At 41.4% G+C, this 19,373-nt stretch overlaps 1 protein-coding gene across 2 annotated transcripts in view; it reads left to right on the top strand.

The window, feature by feature from the left end:
• The first annotated feature begins 13,637 nt into the window (after positions 1–13,637).
• The window catches only part of CA8 (carbonic anhydrase 8), an 84,663-nt gene continuing 78,927 nt past the window's right edge, over positions 13,638–19,373 (top strand). For both annotated transcript variants that reach the window (XM_026011848.2, XM_072734681.1), the window contains exons 1-2: positions 13,638–13,881; positions 14,828–15,019. In XM_026011848.2, the coding sequence (XP_025867633.1) occupies positions 13,782–13,881; positions 14,828–15,019 (292 nt within the window). In that variant the 5' untranslated portion in view covers positions 13,638–13,781. The remainder of the gene's footprint in view (positions 13,882–14,827; positions 15,020–19,373) is intronic.

The raw sequence follows: 19,373 nt of genomic DNA on the forward strand, positions 1-19,373 counted from the left end.
ATAGGTCATTAAGGTGTTATTAATAGTCCCTGCTCAAACCAGGACTGCACAAGAATCCCAAGGCGGTGGGTTCCCTGGCTAGGTTCTCAGAAAAACACTGCCATGCCACTAAAAGCCCTCAGTGGCAACCCTGTCGGGACCCCTCTCACTTCTGAGAGCTTTCTCTGTATCTCTGTTTAATAAACTTCTATCACTTTACTCACTCTCCGTTGTCCACAAGATTCATTCTTCGACTCCACGGGACAAGAACTTTGCTCTCCCATATCAATAGTACTTGATTCGAATTTGGTGCTCAGAATGTCCTCATTGCTGCTCCTGTCCTAACCCCTTCCCCGACTTTGGTGTGAAATGTGTTTTTTTCTTAGGTCTGTTCATAGATTTAACATTGAATTTATTGAAATAACTTTTAGAATTTTGTAGCATCTCTGGAGAAACTGGAGCCACTTGTGGATTGGTTTAGTGAAGGTTTGCTCTAGCCCAGTGATTTTTAGTTCTGCTGTATATTGATATTAATTCATAGAGCTTTTAAAAATTATGATTCTTGGCTCTGAACCTCTCCCATAGTTCAGAACCACTGCTATTAATTCATTTGAAAGAATTCTTCTGAAGATTCATCTGATCTGGGGCTGTTATTTTAGTTTTTCACACAGACTACAGTAACTGCTTTGAGTATTGTGAATGAGGTTCACAAGGGTGTTTTTTCATAATTCATACTCAATCTGCAAAATCATGTTGATAGTTTAGAATAGCATTTAAGTTGTCACATGATTGTTCTCCAGTACCTTTTTCCTAAGTTCATTTTATCATAAAAGATTCCTTTTCTGGGTCACAAAATGAGCTAGGTTTTTTTTTTTTTCCTGGCAGAAATAACATACTAAGATTATTTAATTTTGTTCACTTGGTATGACTTTAAGGACTCAGATTAGAAGACTCTTCTTTATAGTAGGACATGACTCAGCTCTGGAGATGTTAGTAATACATGAGTCTATCCAAAAAATTGATGGTGAAACTACTAGAGGCATTGCTGGAGGCATCTGGATCTTTCATTGTATTGTGAGCATCTGGGATAACTCCACCAATTAAAGGGAACTCTTACGGAGCCCCTGCGAAAAGATTCCAAGAAAGTGTTGTCAGAGAAACTTGAAAAGCTAGGGAGAATTAATGGGAAGAAAGAAGAGAAGATCACTAGAGTTCTAGGTTGGGAATTTCTTGATACAGAGAACTGCCAAATTCACTATGGAGAGTGGAAAGAATGTTAAGCATTAACAGGAGATCTTAGACAACCACTAAGGGTGTAAGCTTGGGGGAAATCATATGACCTCTCTGAACTCTGCCTTTTGCAGGTGTTTGTGTTTTTTGTTTTGTTTTGTTTTGGGTCTTTTTTGTTTGTTTGTTTGTTTTGAGAGAGAGAGAGACAGAGAGAGCAGAGGAGGGACAGAGGGAGACAGAGAATCTTAATCAGGTTCCACATCTAGCACAGAGCCCAACTGTCAAAATGTGGGACTTGATCTCAGGATCCTGAAATCATAACCTGAGCCAGAATCAAGAGGCTCAGTGAGGACTGAGCCACCCAGGTGCCCCTGAACTCTGCCTTCTAAATGAAGGGATTTGCAGGGGCTCTTCCATCAGGAAAAGTTGTGAAAAGACGTTTGAAATGGGCAAAGGAGATGTCTGGATGTTCTTTTAGTGGGAATCTGGCCATTGTGTCAGGGGCCTTCCCAAGAGAGTCAGATTCTCTGGGGCCATAAGTCTTCCATTGTCTTTGCTGTATTTTGTAACTCTGTAGCAATAGAAATGGGGCCTTAAAGTCATTAGTTTATAAATTTATTGAGCTGCTGGGAAACTGTAGCTGGGAAACCACTAGACCCTAGCAAGGCAAGTACAGAGAAATGAGATAGGTTTCCAGTCAGTTCCTAGCCTAGGAAAAGAGTCACATACCCCCCACTGTACAGTCATCCTTTACCTGTTCCCCTACCAACTTCCCCATCCTCGAATCTATCCAGGAATAGAGAATAGGGCAACAAAGAAACATTATGCAAAAGGGTAAGGTGGGCATGAAAACAATTGCGAGTATTTTATAGTTAATGACAAGTTGTGTGTGGTTAAGCTTTTGGACCAATTACTGAGGGAATTTAATGAAGCTAGATGGTAAGATTTGACCAGCTTTTTTAAGAGCTTTGTTTTCCATACTAAAGAAACATTATGCTTGAAGAAAGTGAATCTTATATACTATATGTGTCAGGGCATCTGTAGGGATTTTTAAGCAGGAAAGAGACAGGATGTTACCTTCACTATTGATATGGAAGATGAGCAATGAGGAGAGAGGGGAGACCGGACTACCTAGGTGAAAGCTGGCAGAGTTTTGAACAATGAAAGTAGCTGTGCAAATGAAAAGAAAGGTAGAGGTGGAGAGCTATGCTTTGAAATGGAATTAACAGGATTGAATTAGAGAGGAATATTGCATTTATGAGAAGGAATATAGTGCGGGTTGATTATGAGCTTTCTATATCATACCAGAGGTAAAGAATGTAAGAAAAGTAAGTTGTGAAAACAGGTGGGGTAAGTAAGGAATGAATTTAGCTACAGACATGTTTGAAGTAGCAACTTAGCAACTTACCAGTGATTATGAAGCAAATTTACATTTGTATAATTATTTATAATCTTCAATAATCTTCGTATGTTTTTTTATAATTGTGAGTTGACACTTGCATAGTATCATATTTTTGTCTTTTATAGAGGGCAATGCTATTCTTATCAACATCATGAATGCATGAATATGGATCAAGTAATTTGTGTGTCAGTGGTTCTTTTCACAATGAAAGCACATACAGTTGTCCTTTGATTTTCCCTAATGGTCACACCATGATTTGTAAGGCCTGTTTCTCAAGGAAATTACCAGAGGCCTTCTGTGTATGGGTACACCATTTGTCACGGTACCCCAGGCCTTTACACAGTATCTACTACAGAGTACTTAATCAATAAATGCTGCATGAATGAATGGATGGTTGCATGAAAGGCCACATTCAAGTCATCAAAGCTTAGATAGAGCAGTATAGTTGCATTACTGATGGACCTCCTGAAAGAAGGTCAGCACTTGGTATTTGTATCTTCATCATGTCCTTGAGGGTTGCTCACATGTGACTTGGGCTTTTGAAAGTGCATAAGAAGTAGGACAAAGTGTGCAAAAATTCACATCTCAAATCATCTTCTTGCCTTCTTCCTATAACCTCAGTTCCTCTGGTAGATTTATCAATTACTTCCCTGTATCTGAAACGTAAAGATCACACGCCTTCCCCCATCTATGTGATCATTGGTTAGAGAGGATTATGGAAAAACCAGTCTAGAATACATATAGTTGTCTAAAACCAAATTATCTTGAAGTCAAATACCTAGAGTCACCTACTGATTGTCAGCAGGTCCTATTTTTAATCTGTGGTCTCAAAAGGATATGGTCAATTTCCTAAGGCTTTTAATACATTTGAAATCCTCAAGTGATGGACTGTTCTTGTATTGTTTTACATACTTTGTAAAAAGTGCACACAAATGTGCAAAACCTAAAGACCACTTCTGACTATGAATATAAAAATAATAATGATGATAATATAGACAGTAATGAAACTAATACTGGTAATTATCAAGTTAACTTAAATGTAAAATGACCTAAGAAAATATCCAGGTCATACACACAAAATGTCAGTTTCTTATAATTATAACCATAATAATGACATCACTTGAGTGTTTTACTTTATTTTTTTTACATTTTTTACATTTTTTACATTTTTACATTTTTACATTTTTTACATTACATGAAAGGTAGAGTCAGTTTTGCTATAACGTGTTCTTAAAAACCAACACATGTGTTCTTAAAAACCAATGTGCAAGGGGCTCCGGGGCGGCTCAGTCGGTTAAATGTCTTCCTTGGGCTCAGGTCTTGATCTCTGGTTCCTGGGATCCAGCCCTCTAGGACCCTGCTTCTCCCTGCCCCTCTGTCCGTCCCTGCCCTGCTCATGTTCTCTCTTTCTCTCACACTCTCAAATAAATAAGTGAAATCTTCAAAAAACAACAACCAATGTGCTATGCAAAATTGGCAGTAAAAATCACAGGGCACATGGAGGAAATGAGTCTAGGGGCCAACACTCAAAAACTTCATCAGTGACACATTAAAGAAAAAAAGGGAATGTAATAAAGTGGTAGTTTTTGGCACATTTCAAAGATGCATTAAATGCTAAAGTAAGTGTGGCTTTTAACCTGGAAAAGACGTTTGCTGGTGGAAGCAGGTATTAGAAGGCTGCAGCTTGTGGGTTACTGTGAAGGGGCAGGAGGAAGGTTCCTTGAAATCTTAGGAACAGTTGTCACATCGGATGAAGCTGGATTGGCTGCTAACACGTGGCGAACTGACATAACTTTAGATGTCTGAGGTGTGCATGTGTGCGCATCTAGGGTATTCCCTGCACAACTCAGTTCAACCAGGTGCAGTTTTCTGTGTTAGTTTGGTGTTTCTCACTGGCAAAAGTGCATAAGCAGCAGGGAAGTCTTGTGCTCAAATTGTTCCTCATTTATCAATTGCAGCAGCACGAATTTGCATTTTCAAAACAAGCACTCCAGTAGAACTGACTATTCTAGTTTAAGTGCATTATCTATATGAACTTATTTAATCATCCCATCGGTTTGGTACTATTATTGTTCCCATTTCATTAATGAGGAGGCTGAGGCAGACAGTTGAGCAGTCTGATCAAGATCAAAACTTATTGAGTGACAAAGCCATTATGTTGTACTATACTGCACTGTCTTTCAACATTAAATGTTAATGATACATTTAATGAGAGCAGTGTTTCCATCAGACTTTTGGAGAGGATCATTTGAAATAATTTTTACTGTCTGATAATCATTGTGTCTCACCAAAATCTCTCATGTTGTAGTTTTAGTCTATTTTTCTGTTATCTCCTTTGTCCGGGTAGGGAATACCAAGTCATAGTGTTGTATGTTACTGCCCCTTAAGTAATTAAGGCCCAGTGGAAACTAGAGCAGTCAATCTTGTTTAGTGCTTAGCATGTACTCAGCACCAGGCTACACATTCTCTTTCATCACTGATAATTATGCTAAAAGTAATATTCAGTGAAGTCTAATCAATGGGGTTCCAATCATAATGTAAACATGCTGTGCTCCATTAGCATTAGAAATGTTTATTGCTTTGTGTATTTCATTAGTGTCCCTGGTTCCTCCTCATTACACAAACTGTTTATGAAGTAGAAATATTTAATATAAAACATCTTGAACGCTTTCTGTTTTTGAGGAGTAGCGTTTTAGGTTGCTAAGTAGGCACTTAATTCATATCCCATTGAGAGTTGGTTGCAAACGTGAAAGGATGAATAATGACACTCTGAATGGGCTTTTTGCTACAATAGTGGCTAAAACTTGGCTCTGAGTGAAAGGTGGGAGAGGGTTATGGAATAATAAGCTTTGGCTGTATTGCTGGTTGGACTTGGTTCAGATTTTAATTCTTCCATTTGTTACCTGTGTGATCATGGCTAAGGCACTTAATTCTCTGAGTTTCAGTTTCTTCCTCCATAAAATAATACCTTTGTCATATTACAAATTAGTAAGCTAAATCACATTGCATACTTAATATATGATAGGTGATTCATAAATTGCCAGCCAAGGAGGGAGGACTCTGCAGTCCACCAAGAGACCTCAGATCCTGGGCTTTTAGTCTGAATAGGGCAAACCTGAGGTTGAAGCCAAGCTGTGGACCATGTGCCACAAGGCAAAAAAGCTAGGGAAGGGGTAGAAACAGAGGTCACAAGGACAGAGAAGGGAGAGGTCAGAGGAGCAAGTAGAGGACTAAGGCTGCAGAGAAGGGCTGGTTTTGGAGCAAATCTCTTCAACCTGGAATTCCAGCCCCTGATTCCCTTTTCTATACCTAAGCACAGTTTGAATACATGGCATGTAGGACAGGACCAGTGGACCTTAATGTAACTTATGAGCTTTAGTTAATCACAGCATATCAGTATTATTAGCTCATTGTCTATGTAACAAATGTTCCATAGGGAATGCAAGATGCTAAGAAGGGGAAATTGGGCTGCGGAGGCCAGTAGATGGCAATTGTTTATACTTTCTGCTTGATCCTTTTGGGACAAAAAGAAGGGTTCATAAAATAAAATCTATTACATTTAAAAGAAGTTTCAGTTATAGTAGGTCTCTTTTTCCAAGCTTTCTTCTTTCACTTCCTTTGCTCTTGTTTTTTTTTTTTTTTTTAGTTATAGTTGAAATGATTTTTTTTTTTTAAAGATTTATTTATTTATGATAGACAGAGAGAGAGAGAAGCAGAGACACAGGCAGAGGGAGAAGCAGGCTCCATGCCAGGAGCCCGACGCGGGACTCGATCCCGGGACTCCAGGATCGCGCCCTGGGCCGAAGGCAGGCACGAAACCGCTGAGCCACCCAGGGATCCCCTTTGCTCTTGTTTTGAACCCTCCTGACCCCAGCTGCCAAGACTGGGTCCAGCATATCTCCCAGTTTTCTCAGAGGCAGGCTGCAACACGGCTGGAGTGTGCACTTTAGTTGGTGTTTGATTCTTAACAGTTCCTACAACTCATGTTTTCCCCGTAATGGTGATGGGGCAAATTAGCTGAGTTCACCAAGTCTAAAGGAGTTAATTTGGCAGCTCAGAGCATAGGTTTTTGAGACAGACCTCAGGTCGCTCACCACCAAAAGTCTTTTGGTCTCTCTTTTGGTTTCAAAAGAGACCAAAAGTCTGAGCCTTTTGTTTTCTCACCTGAAAATGAGATGATATTGAAACTCTTCTGAGAAAGTGAGCAAATGGACACCATGGGACATGCATGCTTTACAAAGCATCTGCTACATCGGCAAGTGCTTGTCTCGGTTATCCATGCTGCTAAATAAACCACTACAGAGCTTCCTGGATTACAACAATGATTTATGATTTATGATTTCTCACAGTTCTCTGAGTCAGAAATACAGGCAGGGTCTTTCTGCTACACATAGTATCAGTTGGGGTCACTCACTTGGCTGCATTCAGCTGGTAGCTAAGCTGGGTTGGAAGGTCCCAAAGGGCTTTATGCATGCGCCTGGGCCTCTCTGCTCCTGCACCCATCATGACCTGCCTACCTTGCTCTTCCTCGCAGCATGGTGGGCTCAAGGCAGTAGGCTTTCATCTGTGACCACTGGTTTCTGAGAGCAAAAGAGGAATTGGCCAGCCCTCCTTAAGGCTAAGCCCCAAATTGCACAGGGTCACTCTACCAACAGTCTGTTGGACAAAGCAGGTCACGAAGCCAGCTCTGATTTAAGGGGAGGGGAAAGAGCCTCTTCCTAGAATGGAAGAGTGGCCTGTGCCTACAGGTGAGTAAGAATTGTGGCTGCCATCTTTGGAGACAACCACAGTGCTCAAATTCTTTCTTTCCTGTGAATTTGTTTGTCATCTTGCCTAACAGGCTTCCTTCTATCTTCTACAGCTAAATGGCATGCTGCAAGGCAGACAGAGGTAGTCTAGTTGCTGTGGGAACTAAAGTATGGGTGTGGCCAAGGCACTGTTCTAACTTGGCCACTGTATTTCCTTGTTATGCCAAAGAGGGCTCAAGACATTTTTAGTATTGTTCTGTCAATACTATGTCCTCACTTAAGCATATTATCTACTGTGTATTTTATTTTCTGTCATGAGATTATTTTGAGACTTTTTAAATAAGAGATCACTAACACAAACATAGACATTATTTGAACGTGACATTTTACATTTTTGGTAATACCATAGAAAACCTACTATTTTTTCCCCCCCAAGATTTATTTACTTATTTCTGAGAGACACAGACTGAGAGATTGAGGAAGAGACCCAGGCAGAGGGAGAAGCAGGTTCCTCGCAGGAAGCCCGATGTGGGACTCGACCCCAGATCTTGGGATCATGACCTGAGCCCAAGGCAGGCACCAACTGCTGAGCCACCCAGGCGTCCCGAAAACCTACTACTAACACCACAGAAGAAGAAAAGTTGAAGCCACACTGGCTTCTGTATTTGAGTTTTTGTTGTTTTTCCTTTTGACTAGTATGTCCTTTTCCCCTCCTTGCCTCCTGCCTTCTGTGGGCAAAAGAGCACTTATCTTTCAAAACCGTTTATATGTCACTTCCTTAATGAAGCCCCTATTGACACACCTGCCACCAAGTAAACTTGATCACTCCCTCTTTTTGTTGGTCCCACTGCACCCTGAAAGCTTCTATCTTGGTAATCATAATTTTTATTGCACTAATATATTTATAAAGGCTAATCAGGTCGCCATATGGCTGCTGGCACAGGGAAACTAATTCCTAAGTGCCTACCATGTGTTATGTGGGGGATACAAAGAGGGATAAGAGGAATCCTTTGCTCATTGTCGATTGGAGGGGATGACTATAAAATGCATTTTTCAAACACGGTCTTAATTTTGGCACTAGAGATCTGTACCTGGTATGTGGAAGCACTTTAATCACTTGAGAGTGGGTTTCATTTGTCAGAATACTAGGAGGGTCCTCTAGAGGTTTTGCTTCCTAATAAAAGTAGATTTAAGAAGCCTCACTATAATGATCCCATGTTCCAATGGCAGCCTTTGTCATTTTGGTGCTAGAAGTAGGGCCCCGTACATAAGTGGTATGATCTCAGAGAAGTGAAGAGTTTTGGCACGTGTTTACTTAGAGCAGACGGGGATTTCTGATGGATAAGGGCTTTCTCGCCCTGTGGTAAGGCTGTGAGGATCCTACCTAGCACAAGGGCTTCTAAAAACTTCACGAGGTAGGATAAGGGCCCTGCCTAAGACTCTTCATTTCCTTGCAGGGCAGAGAGGTACTTTTAAGCTGAAGAAAAAGATGAAAAAAGCACTTGAGGAAATGAAAATTACCCTTGAACTGGCCTTTACCTGATGAGCTACTGTAACAGTGAGATTGTACTAGGTTATGCTGCTTAGCAGACGATCCCAAAATTTCAGCGGCTTATAAAACAAAGCCTTACTGGGCAGCCCGGGTGGCTCAGCGGTTTAGCGCCACCTTCGGCCCAGGGCTTGATCCTGGAGTCCCGGGGTCGAGTCCCAAGTCAGGCTCCCTGCATGGAGCCTGCTTCTCCTCTGTCTGTGTCTCTGCCTCTCTCTCTGTGTGTCTCTATGAATAAATAAATTAAAACAAACAAACAAAACCAAACTTCTCATTGACATAACATGTCAACTCCTGGTTGCCTGATGGCTCTGATCAAGGAGTCTTCTTCATGCCAGGATCCACACTGACTGAAGAAGCAGTGCTTTTCTTGGACTGTGTAATCTGGGGACAGAGGGACAAATAATGATGGCAGAACCACATGACAACTCCTGAGGCTTCTATTAGAAGTGGCTTGTGTTGGGGGGAGATGCCTGGGTGGCTCAGCAGTTGGGCCTTCGGCTCAGGTCGTGATCCTGGAGTCCGGGATCGAGTCCTGCATCTGGCTCCTGCAAGGAGCCTGCTTCTCCCTCTGCCATGTCTCTGCCTCTCTCTCTCTCTCTCTCTCTCTCTCTGTCTCTTATGTATAAATAAATAAATCTTTTTTTTTTTTTTAAAGAAGTGGCTTGTGCATAGCTACCCATGTTTAGTTGATCAAAGTGGGTCCTATGGTCAGTCAGTGAAGTATGATCTCGAAGAGAGGGGTAGCAAATGGCAGGAACATAAAACCAATCTGTTACAGCTGTACCAAGCCTGAAAACTAAAAGCTGGTGTTCGGAAGACAAAGCCCGAGAAGAGGTCAAACCAAAGTAGATTCATAAACAAAACTTTAAGCAGGCAAAGTATGAGACCAGATCATCTGATAAGAAAAAAAAAATACAAAAGAATCAGAATGTCTTGCCTTATAAGCAAAGCTTGAAAGCTTCAGAAATCAAAATGTACATAATGAAAATTTTGACATCGTGAAATTTAATAAAGGGAAACCTCACTCAGATGGAGTTGGGAGGCCGGAGGGGGAGACAGCAGAGGGAGCCTAATCTCTCAAACCTCTGTAATAGGAAGAATTGTCAGCAGCAAAGAATTATTAATTAATCCCCTCCCAATAGAGAATGACGTCCATTGTATCTCCTACAAAAAATAAGCCACCCCTGCAACTCTGCTAATGAGAAACCATTATCACCCTGAACTCTTGCTCTTCTCTGATGAACGACCCCTTCCAACCTCCTTCTTCTCTATAAAATAATATCCCTCTCCTTTATGTGTTGGATTTGTCTATGGTTTGCTGTAGTTTACATGTTCTGAATTGCAGTTCTCTGATATTCCTGAGTAATTCTATTTTTTCCTGTAAAAATTGCTGACTGCTTTGTTTTTAAGGTTAACAATGTGTTTACTGACAAAACAAAAATCAGACTAACAAACAAAACCAAAGAAATGTCTTAGTTCAGACATAATCCTACTGAAGCCCATGTTTTTTTGAGTAATCTAGGTTAGTCTTGGCAGGTCATGGAGGTACTTTGTGGAGAAATGGATCCACAGTGAGCACACTTCCATGTATTTGGCATCATTACTTGTGCTCGAAATGCTGTTTGCTCATTCACTGGCCTCTAAATCCTACTCATCCTTTTGCATTTGCCTTAAAAGTCATCTTTTCCAAGAAACTTTTCTTGATCATTCCCATCTGTATGAACTGCATCTTCCTTAGACATAATGGTGCTTGCATCTCTATTAACTACATTGCCTTTATTATAGTTACTTATTGACTCCCCCCTTCCCAATCCCAAGAGAAATGTGAATTCCTTGCAGCCAGAAGGGGTGTTGTTCATTTTGGGGGGTCTCCCACAGTGCACAATGCAGAGCACTGCATGTGAAGGAATATAGTTCATTGTTGAAATTTAGAAATTTGCAATCTGGTTAGAAGCCATTTGACATACATATATTAGCTCTGTCCTTGAGGTCCTCCCAGAGCATAAGATGCACACAAGAAGAAAATAATAATTGTTCATGACTACTGTAGAGCCGAAACTCACCAACACAAGAAAGCCTTCATAAGGTTGGGAAAAGATGGGGAAAGATTGGGAGGAGAGAGATGTGTAAGTTAGGGATGCTGGGGAGCAATCTTAGTGTCTCTTCGTCCCTGTGACATCTAGATCAGTCTGTCCCTTTTAGGTATTTCTATTTTCTTAGTATCCCTCTGCTGATGTGGTTTGACCTCAGTTAGGCAAACACTAAAAGTGAGCAATATAAAGTGAATTTAAGGAATTGAATATGATATTAGGTTGAAATATCTTAAAAATTACATACAGGGATATGTGGAGTACTTGTGTTCATAATATAGAGCACGGATATTTTTAGATTCTCTGATATTAGATTTAGGTGTGCTTGTTCTAGTTTATAAATCAAAGAATTGGCCTATATCTTCGGTCTGTGTGTTTAGGTTTTATAGTGACAGATACCTTATAATAACTAGAAATAGAAATTCCATCTTTAGTGATAATATAGTACAGGGACCTGAGAAGAGAAGGTCTTAAGGTGCTGTTAATTAGCAGAAATCTGAAGCACACAGTCTCAAAGCAATTAAGGCTGTTAATTGAATACTTGGATGCATAGTGGAATGGTTCATATGTTGCTGGGTAGGCTATCCTAGCCTTACAGTGGGGAGCTACATTATACACATGATGGCGAATAATTTAGAAAGAACAAATATGGGTAAACATATGTTTGTCTAGTAGTTAACTGAATTTATGAATAGTGATATATTGTTGGCTATATACAAAATGGCCCATTAGCTGCAAAATTCAATATTGATAATTCAATCTTTCTGCCTGTCTGCTATAAATATGGCACACCATTTACTCATGGAACGTTGAGTTTTTCTGCCAGGGTAATTTTGCTGTCCTCTGGTTTGGTAAACATCTCTATAATTCATGTGATATTTTAAACGAAATTGGTGGTCACACAATGGCTGCAGTTTGGCACCTATGCATGTTTGGGCAGAGCGGAATGGACATTGCTTATGAGCTCAGGGTGGCAAAATGATTTTATTATTTTCTACAGATTCCATTAGCTGCAGCATTTGATTCATGTGTGAATATCCTTCTAGAAAGAGACTTTAATGAAAACTTCAAGACTGTGAAAAAGTTTTCAACAATGGGAAAAGTGAAATGTTCCTTTTAGAAGAACTTCAATAAAAATGGTTAATACTTTGGGTAGTGCTTATTACTTTTAAAAATGATAGCTGTAGGGTAGACTTACCCTTCTGTCAATCTCAGGCTTATTAGGGAGCAGAGGAGAGAGGGTATCCACTAAACAACACCCAAAAGGCAGTGAGTGAAGAATGAATTTCATCTCCCTTAGACTGTGGCTCAAGTCCTCATAATGGTAGACTTTCTAGTCTCTATCTTAAGGGGAAACATTTTTTTTTTTTTTAATGAATGCTTAGAACCCTCAAAGCTAAAGCTGACCAATAGTTTTCATCTATTTTGCCGAATGTTCCAGAAAGTGTCAGAATTGAGTGATTTGAGCTGCCCCCCCCCCCCCCCTTCAATCCCAACTCTCTTTCTGGGCTAATTTCTAACAACCTGTTAGGTGGCTTTTTTAAAAAGTGGAGGGCTGAGCAGGCAGTGAAGATTAGGAGCACAGAACCTAAAAATCCCCAGGAGGAGAATCTCCATCCCTCTATAAGGATTTAAGCATTCATACAGATGGTGTGATTTAGGAACTGGCTATTCGAACTGCTAACAGATATTTTGGTGCGTGCACGGAGCATATAAAAACAAATTTCGCTTAAGGTCCAAATCTGAGCTTATTACGCATATACACCTTCTAAAAATGCAGAGTAAACTTGCTCAGGGGTTTTCAGCTTGGGGCTTTTCAAACGCATTGAAACAGGGGGCAGAAGGCATTAAGTCACTGGGTACATGTTTAAGAGGTAACAATGCGACCTCTTTGATCGGGAAAGTTCCTGTTTGTTATGCAATGTGTGCATTTCATTATTTACACGATTTCACTAGGCCTTTGGGAACTGTGTACACAGCAAGCTGTGCCTGCAGCAGCACCCAGGCTCCGCTGCTAAAACCAAACGCCCTTTCTGTTTTGCTTTCCACTCCTCTTGCTTTTCAGGTAAAAAAAAAAAAAATTTAATGGGGGAAAAAAAAAATCCCAAAAGCCAAAACCCAAATAGTATCTACTTCTCCAAAACAATTTTGTCTTACGTGTTTTAGGAAGGGCAAGTTTCTCGGGAATTTTTCCATGCTCCTTTCCACTGTCCTCTAAGGACGAACTGTAAAGTAAATAGCCGGTGATAAAAATCCAGAGTGGAAAACTTGCGGGGTCCTTCCAGCCCTCTCTTTTCTCTTACCCGTGGCAATGAATCTCTCTCCTCCCGGACCTGCCCGTCGGCTTTTTTTTTCTTTTTTTCTTTTCTTTTCTTTTTTTTTTTTTTTTTTGTATTTCCTGCAGTAAAGCCGAAAGCAGATAAGGTGGCAAGCCCCGGGTCGAGGGCCGGCGCACTGGGGTCCCGGGGGCAGGTGAGCCCGGGCGGGGGGCGGGCGGCGGGGGGTCCCCGCAGGCAGGGCGCGGCGGCTCGCGCGGCTCCAGGGCCGGGGTACCCGGGAGCCCGGGGCCGCTCCCCCCGGTGCAGCCCCGCGCGGGGGCCGCGGAGCGCAGGGGCGGGTCCTCCCGCGCCAGACACGCCCCGGCCGGGTTTATAAGCCGCGGGAGCCGCTGCCGGCGCCGCGGCTCCGCTCGCGCTCCCCGGGTGTCGGGACGCGCCCCCCGCGCACTCCCGCCCCTGCACCTTCCCCGCGGGGGCGCCCCGGGGACCCTCGGCCTGCCCATGGCTGACCTGAGCTTCATCGAGGATTCCGTCGCCTTCCCGGAGAAGGAGGAGGATGAAGAGGAGGAGGAGGAGGGGGTGGAGTGGGGCTACGAGGAAGGTAACCGGCCGCGGCAGGCGGGTGGCCGGGGTCCCCGCGGCTGCCCCGCTCCGTGCGCCGCCGCGCGCCTGCTCCCCACGCGCGCCCCCCAGCCCGGTCCCCTCCCCCAGCCCGGCCCGGTCCGGCCGGTTGGGGATCGCGGGCGGCGGTTCGCCCCGGGAGCCCGGCCTCGCCTCGCCTCGCCTCGCCTCGCCTCGCCCGCCGGGGGCCTCCTGCCGCGGCCCTGGGCGGAGGATGCTGGCGACGCCCCGCGCGGAGGGGTCCTGCATCGCCAGCGGAATCAGCGGGTTTGGCCCGGAGGGGGTGGGTGGACTTTTCAAAAAGTTGTGTCTGCTACGTGGACCCCGGGCCATGCAGGACTCTCAAGAGGTCTGGCCCCTGGGGGTGCTGCCGCCGACACAAATGTGGAATTGATGACTCTGATCATGAAATATGGCAAGAGGATGTAGGTACCTGCTTTGAGGACGTGTCGGTGTGCGCGTATATGCATATGCCCGCTCCAAATGCGCACTTCTGATAAGAGGTGTTCGTTCATTCACTAGCCACAGATTCACGGGTTTTGGCTCCTATCAAGCAAAGTCAGAGTTTCAGCTATTTCCCAGTAGGTGAACGAACGGGCAGAGGAAATTGTTGTGGATCTATTAATTCTTTTTCGATCCCTTAAAGATGACCTAAACTTCCCAGGGTCATAAATTATTATTACGTCCACGTGGACACATACAAATGGAATATTTTGTTAGTACACGATTCTGTATGTGGTATTAGGTCGCTGGAAATATGAATGCAGAAATTCACACCCATTTGGCACGTTTCATCTACAAACAGACAATAGTCACGACTTTAACGATGTCAAGGATCATAGACAGTGTCTAAACTAGCTTTTCCATGTTAAATCTTACTGGAACTTTCTAAAACCTGTTCTAAATTTGCTTCATTTTGTGCTTAGGTGTTGAGTGGGGCTTGGTGTTTCCTGATGCTAATGGGGAATACCAGTCTCCCATCAACTTAAACTCAAGAGAAGCTAGATATGACCCCTCGCTGCTGGATGTCCGCCTTTCCCCAAATTATGTGGTCTGCCGAGACTGCGAAGTCACCAACGATGGACATACCATTCAGGTTATCCTGAAGTCAAAATCAGGTATATTAGAAGATGCTTTTGCATGCCTTTGTAAATTAGAAGTCCTCCTGGAGCTGTTGAATTGATTTGGCTTGTATGACTTTAAAGGTAGAATAAACATGGTACCGTTATCAGGATAGCTTAATGTACTATAAGATGCACTTTTTGGAATTAATTTCTAAAACATTTTTGAAAGGATAGAAGGATGAAATTATGACGGTGGTACTTTGGTGGTTCTGTGTTATATGATGTTGCTGGAACAACCTTAGTTGATCAACTTAAACTTTGTGGGATTTGAGGAAAAGTATATGCAAGTGTACTAATCTGTATTTTGTCCTAAACTAAATTAATTATTAGTTTAATTCATTCAGAAAATGATAATGTTCTGTTTCACTACATTGTAAAACTAAAGATCAGGAGTTATGGACATAATCTGGCATTCCAGGTAGACTTCTCAAATTAATTTTCTCTACAATATTAACGTGGCAAGAAGAATGTTAACTAAGAGCAATCAAAAATCTCCTCTAAACTTGGTTAAAGATTGAAATGGCCAACAGAACTCATATTAGTATTTATTTATTTTTAGCTCTCCTCTCCTTTGAGCCTGTTTGAGATGGATTTGAAATGTTTTGTGGAAAAGGTGTTGGAAATTGGCATAAATGTAGAGGAGAAGAAAGAAGAATTTTTTGAAAATTAGAATTAATGTTATACTTAGTGAATTGTTGGATTTCTCTCTTGGACAGAATATAAAATTAGAGTATGTTGAAATACTAGAAAGTACTAATTGAACAGAGATCACCTATGCTTAAATTAATTCTGAATCAATGACTTGATATTTCAAACCATAAAATCTTTAGGTTTATTATTTGAAACAGACTAGTCATTGATTTCCAACTATGGAATTTTTCTTTTAAAATTCATTGTGAATGTTCCTGAACTTTAATTTAGAATCCACGAGCTAGTCATAGAATCATGTAATCTTCCCTGATGTTCTGAGTTTAGTCAAACTATGAGCATCATCCAAAACAGATTCTAGGTATTACTCTATGGAGTCAAAGAGAGACCTGTTCAGTTGTAAATTTGAACTCAAATAAGATTTTTTTTTTTTTTTTTTTTTGTGGGGGAGCTATCAGTCAGGGACATTATGCTTTATTTTTATTTTTAAACTATATAGTTAAATTATTAAATATTGGCTGTCTTGGCTTATAAAAAGCATATTAATGTAATATATGTGTACTGTTGTGTTGACATGCCTTTGTATTTCTGGAAATAAACATTTATGTATCTATAAAACAAAAATGCATTTCACATCAGGCACCATGGTGAGTGGGTATTGGTTGCATACAAATGCGTAAGACTATTCTTGAGGAGTCATAGTTTAGTGAGAATACAGTCCTTTAAAATACTAGTGTAAAATGTTATGAAAACGTTATGAAATATGGAAGCATGGAGGAATGACTGAGTACAAATACTCTCCGCACTAGGATCCAATTAACTCGACCAACTTGAATTTGACATTTCCTTCTGGTACCTTCTCAAACATTCATGATTTTCCTCGGCCCCCTCTCTCATCCCCAAAACAGACTATCTAGCAGTGCCTCGACTCTCTGATCATATGGTTTTCCCTTGCAGTCTCCTCTGTCCTCCACCCCTGACCAGTAGGGAAGCGGTCTCTTGTCTGTCTCAGCCTAACTTGGATACACATGTTCCAGACCCCTTACTCCTGCCTCCTTAGACAGCTTGCCCCTTTAGATGTCCTGTCTCCCTCATGCTGCTGGAATAATTTCTTCTTTGTTGTTTCCGCCTTTTCAGTATTTCTCAAACTTAAAAAATGAGTAACAAAAAATACCGTGCCTGGACCATTTATTTTCCTAGGATATTTAAGCTTCTCAAAGGAGTAGTCTGCAAGCCCTGAACATCCTGCCCTTCATTTATTTAATTCAAGTGTTAATTTTATCAAAATAGAATATAAACACAATTTAAATAGTTGACTGGTAAGTACTATATGTTTCTCTCTATCCTGGTTAGGTCCCACCCCCCATCTCCTACCACTCCCCCCGCCCCCCCCCCCCCCCCCCCCCCCCCCCCCCCGCAAAAAACTTTTTGCACTGGTGACAACCACTTTCAACTCTGAGCTGTTTCTCCTGTCTCCATCCCTTATGGATATGTTCATACTGTCATGTCTGACATATAGGGTATCTAAATGTCATAACTCCTTGCTATGGAAAATTAGGCTGGTTCTCTTATTACCTTCCCCCATTGTGGTTTTGCCTCTCTTGTCCCTGTATACTTAAATGATAATTTTTATTTAAATTAATCGTACTTTTATCATTATGATGACATAGCTGTTGTTTCCAGCTGGGACTATATTCTACATCTTTATTAAAAGACATGGAGTTTTTCTTCTCTGGAGTGAATGCATTTTTATTTAATTTCTTATTTATCTATCATGATTTTATTTCCAGACTCTGACAGATGGCAGAGCTACGTGGAGAAGCCCTTCCCTTCCTTCGCTTGGTCCTTCCCACCTCCCTCTGGAGGCCTCTCCCTTTGATCTCTAGGCCTGCCCTATAGCCCTATCACCTGCAGCTCCCTGGACCTTATGCCTGGGAAGTCCCTTTACTTGTCTCTTGAGTCCAATCACATGTTTCCTGGATGCTGTGCAGCCACTATTGAGGTTAATCCCTCATTTCAGGGAATTTCTTGGTTTATTCCCTTCTAAAATCCATCTTGAAGTAATTCACTGAGAAGAAAGGCATGTGAGGGCTAATGTTTGGATACCCAATATGGCTCTGTGCTGGGTGATTAGTGGGCCTTTTCCTCAGGAAAATTGTGTCTTCCATTTCTTAGAAATTTTCTAGCATTATTTAATTGATAGTTTTCTGTTTTTCCTTTTTTTTCTTCTTTTATAGCTACTATTTTTGTCTTTTTGTTCTACTTCCTGGTAGATTTCCTTAGCTTCTTTCTATTAAACTTTTATTTTCTGCTTTTACATTTTTAACTTCTAAAAAAGTTGTGCTTATTCTGTGGTTTTTCTTTTCTTTTTTTTTCTTTTTTTAGTTTTTCAAGTACAGCTTCTGGTATTTACTTCATAAATGCAGACTCTTTCTCCATTCTTTTCTGTATTGCTTTTTTTCTTTTCTCTTTATGTCTCAGTTTATTCTGGGTTTTTTCTTCTATTCTTTTCAAATGTCTACTTATCTTTGGCTCTTTGTTCATATTTAGGAATGGGTCTAAAAATTGGATTAGAGGCTCTGTGCACCTGGGCAGGGATTGAGGTCTGGTGGATGTCACAGTAACATGATTATGTAATCTGGCCATGTTGTAGAAGGAGCTTTTGTAGGTTTATCCATTTTTCTGGAGAAAGGGATATGGTGCCTCACACCTGGCTCTCAGCATTCTGATTGTTGAGCCACAGGCAAAAGAGTCTAATCAGAGTGGTACATTTCTTACAGCTGATGAACCTGTGTTGACTCATCATTGTCACCTAAAACTTACAGTTTACATCAGTGTTCACTCTTGGTGTTGTACATCCTATGGGCTTCAACAAATGGGTAATGACATGTCTTCACCATTATACTGTCCTACAGAATAGTTTCATCATCTTAAAAATTCTCTGTGCTCATCGGTTCTTCTTTCCTCTCCATCTCCTGGCAATCACTGATCTGTTTACTATCACCATAGTTTCATATTTTTCAGAATGTCATATAGTTGGAAGCTTACATTGACTTCTTTCACTTAGAAATGCTCATTGGCTCTTTTTACTGGTTTTCTTTGGCTTGCAAGATTCAGTTGGCAATCTTTGTTTTACCTCCTGCAAGGTGTTACTGGCTTTGGAATCAGGTAAATAGAAATCAGGCCCACAACCTGCCCTCAAGAAGGTTACAGTGGTGTACTATGAAAGATAAGTGTACGGGAAGAGATTATTTTTGGGTGACGTTATTAGGGGAGGATTGACAGAGGAAGTAGCATTTGCAGTCATCACCGCAGAGTGAAGAGTATTTGGATTGGAAATATTGGAATATATGGGAAGAGAGGGCAATAAGCAAGAAAGACACAGATATGGGAAGGTCTTAACATTGGATGAGGAAAAGTGAATCCTGAGGTATATCTGGAAGAAAAGATTGATTCATGTTACACAAGGTTTAAATGGAGAGGTTGTGTTGGAGCAAACTCATGAGGGATCTTGAATCAAGTCTGAAAGGTATAACCTTTCTTTTTTCCTCCTATAAAATATGTTGTTTTAGGAAAATTAACCTGGCTTTACTGAATAAGGTGGGATCTGGGAGAGAGTGGGAGCTGTTGGGTTGGCAGTTCTGTGGAAAGGCAGGGATGACACAGTGAGATTTCTGAGATGCTATCCACAGGAAGTCAG

This window comes from Vulpes vulpes, chromosome 13 (assembly GCF_048418805.1).
Source record: "Vulpes vulpes isolate BD-2025 chromosome 13, VulVul3, whole genome shotgun sequence".
Lineage (NCBI taxonomy): Eukaryota > Metazoa > Chordata > Mammalia > Carnivora > Canidae > Vulpes > Vulpes vulpes.